Source organism: Stereum hirsutum (genome assembly GCF_000264905.1).
Source record: "Stereum hirsutum FP-91666 SS1 unplaced genomic scaffold STEHIscaffold_93, whole genome shotgun sequence".
NCBI classification, from domain to species: domain Eukaryota; kingdom Fungi; phylum Basidiomycota; class Agaricomycetes; order Russulales; family Stereaceae; genus Stereum; species Stereum hirsutum.
Genome location: NW_006763223.1, coordinates 1 through 3,028, shown reverse-complemented (window position 1 = coordinate 3,028; position 3,028 = coordinate 1). Strand labels below are relative to the sequence as shown.

The window sequence follows — 3,028 nt, the reverse complement described above, 5'->3', positions numbered from 1 at the left end:
GGTTCAAATCTCGATGTTACGGGCTCGAAATGACGCGCGCAATGTGTGCTGTCCGTCACACATTGGTACAAAGTCGACTGGCCGGAGTCATCGTCGAGAACGACGAGTATTCCTGGGGTAAGTCATCTCAATTACTCCCCATCCGAAAATGACTTCGCGTTTCACCAATTCCGCGTCGATTTGATTAGTAGCGGGCTCAAATTCAAGGTATGGTTCTGGCCTACTGTCCGCGTGAAAGGTTTGGGTCGAATTGTCCGTGCCGTCAAGGAGATCGGGGTGAAACCTCCCGGTGAGTGGCCCACCCAATACTCCCCATCCGAAAATCTTCTCGCGTTTCACCAGTTCCGCGTCGATTCGATTAGTAGCGGGCTCAAATTAAAGGTAGGTCCCTAGGCTCCGATACCCGCGAAAGATCTTGGTCCAAACGTCCACGCCATCGCGGATATTCGGTCATAACATGCCGGTGAGTGGCCCACCCAATACTTCCTATCGCAAAATCATTTCGCGATTCACCAATTCCGCATCGATTCGGGTCATAGCTGTCTCGAATTCAAGGTATAGTGCTGCACTACCATCCGCGTCAAAGCTTTGAGTCGAATCGTCCACGCCATCACGGATATTGGGTTATAACATGCCGGTGAGTGGCCCACCCAACACTCCCTATCGCAAAATCACTTCGCGTTTCACCAATTCCGCGTCGATTCGGGTCGTAGCGGGCTCTAATTCAAGGCATGATGTTGCAATACCATCCGCGTTAAAGGTTTGGGTCGAATCGCCCATGCCGTCAAGGAGATTGCGTGAGTCCTCCCGGTGAGTGGCCCCCACCCAATACTCCCTGACGGAAAATTGTCTCGCGTTCCACCAATTTTGTCTCGATTCGAATGGTAGCGGACTCGAATCAACAGTGCGATGATAGGCTTTAATCTCCGCCAAATGTTTGCATCTAGACATCCGCGCCATCGTAGAGATTCACGGGACCTTTGCCGGTGAGTGGCCACCCATCACCCCTGCCTAAACTCGTTTCGCATTCCATCGATGTCGCGTCGATTCGGGTCGTAGCGGGCTCAACTTAAAGGTAGGATCCTAGGCTCCAATCCCCGTAAAAGACATGGGCTCAAATGTCCACGCCATCATGGCTGTTCGGTCAAAAAATCTCGGTAAGTGGCTGCACCCCGGATTGCCCCAGTCGGATCGTCTTCTCGCATTTCACCAATTCTACCTCGATTCAAATTGTAGTGGGCCCGAATCAATGGTACGATCCTACGTACCAATTGCCACCAAAGGTTCGCATCGAAACGTTAGTGACAAGTGGGTCATGGAAGACTGCTCTTCCTACCCTTTTTCGATTACTACCATGGTGCGCCTTTTTTATTCGAGGTTTTCACTTTCTTTTTCGGTGGAAGGCACTCCTTACACTCCATTCCGAGTGTCTCTGTTCAGTTTGGGGCTTCCGGACGCATTTCGCGTCCGGAATTCGAGTTTTTGGGTGGTTGACTTCACCCACTTACCTCTTCGCCCCTCCCCCCGATTTTTTTCTTTCCACGTGCGGTTGTTTTTGCCTTGGGCCACTCTTCATACACAGGGCATCCCGTCGACCCCTTATTGACGTTGGTGGGCACGGTATTGCGCTCACAATACCGGTTTCTATCTTGAGGACGGTCTCTGCACAGCCACCGACAGTTCAAATCGGCGCCGATTTGAGATTCCCACGGTCTCAAGGCCCAGCGACCATGGTGCGCCTTTCTATCTTCCTTTTCTTTTCTCTGGCTCCTTTTTGTGTTTGAAGGCACTCAATACACTCCGTAGAACGTGTCTACATCTTGTTTGGGGCCGGTGCGCCCTCTCAGGGTGAAGATATCGACTGTTAGGCCGGTAGGCCACCCCCCACCTCTAAGTGTCGCGCGATTGTGAATTCAAGGTTCACTGGCCGGTTTTTTTTGCTGGATGTGACTCACCCAATCGATACAGCACTGTAGCTGTCATCGCGTCGCCATTTGAAGCCATAGAGCGCTCGGAATTGCGTTTTCTGGGGGGTAAGTCACCCCTTATAGCCGTTTTCACCAAAACTTTAGTGTAACTCACTCATTTTTGGTGCGATTATCTTTGTTTTAGTCTCAAAAGAATTCTATGCACGTCCTATAACATTGCCGACCAATGCGTCGACGACACCCGGTCCCCCTCCGTCACGAGCGATGTTTGTGGGGTACCTGGAGAGGCATGGTGCGCCTCCGACCATGGTGCGCTTTTTTTTCTCTTTCCTTTTGATCTCTTCCTTTTTGGCTTTGACACACTTGTTGCACTCCATAGAGTTTGTCTGCAACAAGTTTGGGGTCCGCGCGGCCTTTTCTCATTGAGATTTCGACTTTTTGTCTAGGAGGTGTTCCCCATCCCCCAAGTACCGCGCACTCGGAAATTTAACCTCCAAGGTACAGTTCTCTGTGTCATTTCTCATTCTACTAACTGATGAGACCCTGTAGATATCGTAACGGCGTCGGACAGAGCAATACCGCTCTCGCCATGGCCGTTTCTGGTGGTGAGTGACCCCCAGACCCAGAATTTACCGAAACTCGATCAATTTTCGTTCAATCCTGTTCGCTATAGGCTCGAAAGTTTCGCTTAAATGTGCCTTACCATCTCCAACAAACGCCTCGCCGATATCTGAGCGTTCGCCGTGGAAATCGCCGATCCGGGGTCAGAAGGGGGCATGGTGCGCCTCCGACCATGGTGCGCTTTTTTTTACCTTTCCTTTTGCTCTCTTCTTTTTTCGCGTTGAGGCACTCGTTGAACTCCATAGATCGTATCTGCAACAAATTTGGGGTCCGCGCGGTCCTTATTGTGACGAATTTCGACTTTTTGTCTGGGGGGGGGCTCCCTTCCCCCCCAAAGACCGCGAACTCCGAACTTTGACGTTTACGGTACGGTTTTTGGCGTTGTTTCTCATTCAATGAGCTAACTAGACCTCGTAGATGTGCTGACATTGTCGGGCAGAGCAATACCGGGCTCGCCATCGCCATTTCTGGTGGCGAGT

The 3,028-nt window shown here is 51.2% G+C and overlaps 1 protein-coding gene across 1 annotated transcript; it reads left to right on the top strand.

The window, feature by feature from the left end:
- Nucleotides 1–1,132: 1,132 nt before the first annotated feature.
- STEHIDRAFT_164126 (uncharacterized protein) lies at nt 1,133–2,620 on the top strand (the record flags this gene model as incomplete). The annotated part of the gene is made up of 5 exons (XM_007311854.1): nt 1,133–1,157; nt 1,977–2,033; nt 2,113–2,237; nt 2,375–2,426; nt 2,478–2,620. The coding sequence occupies 5 exons, from the start codon at nt 1,133–1,135 to the stop codon at nt 2,618–2,620; spliced, it is 402 nt and encodes a 133-aa protein (XP_007311916.1).
- Between the last annotated feature and the right edge of the window lie 408 nt (nt 2,621–3,028).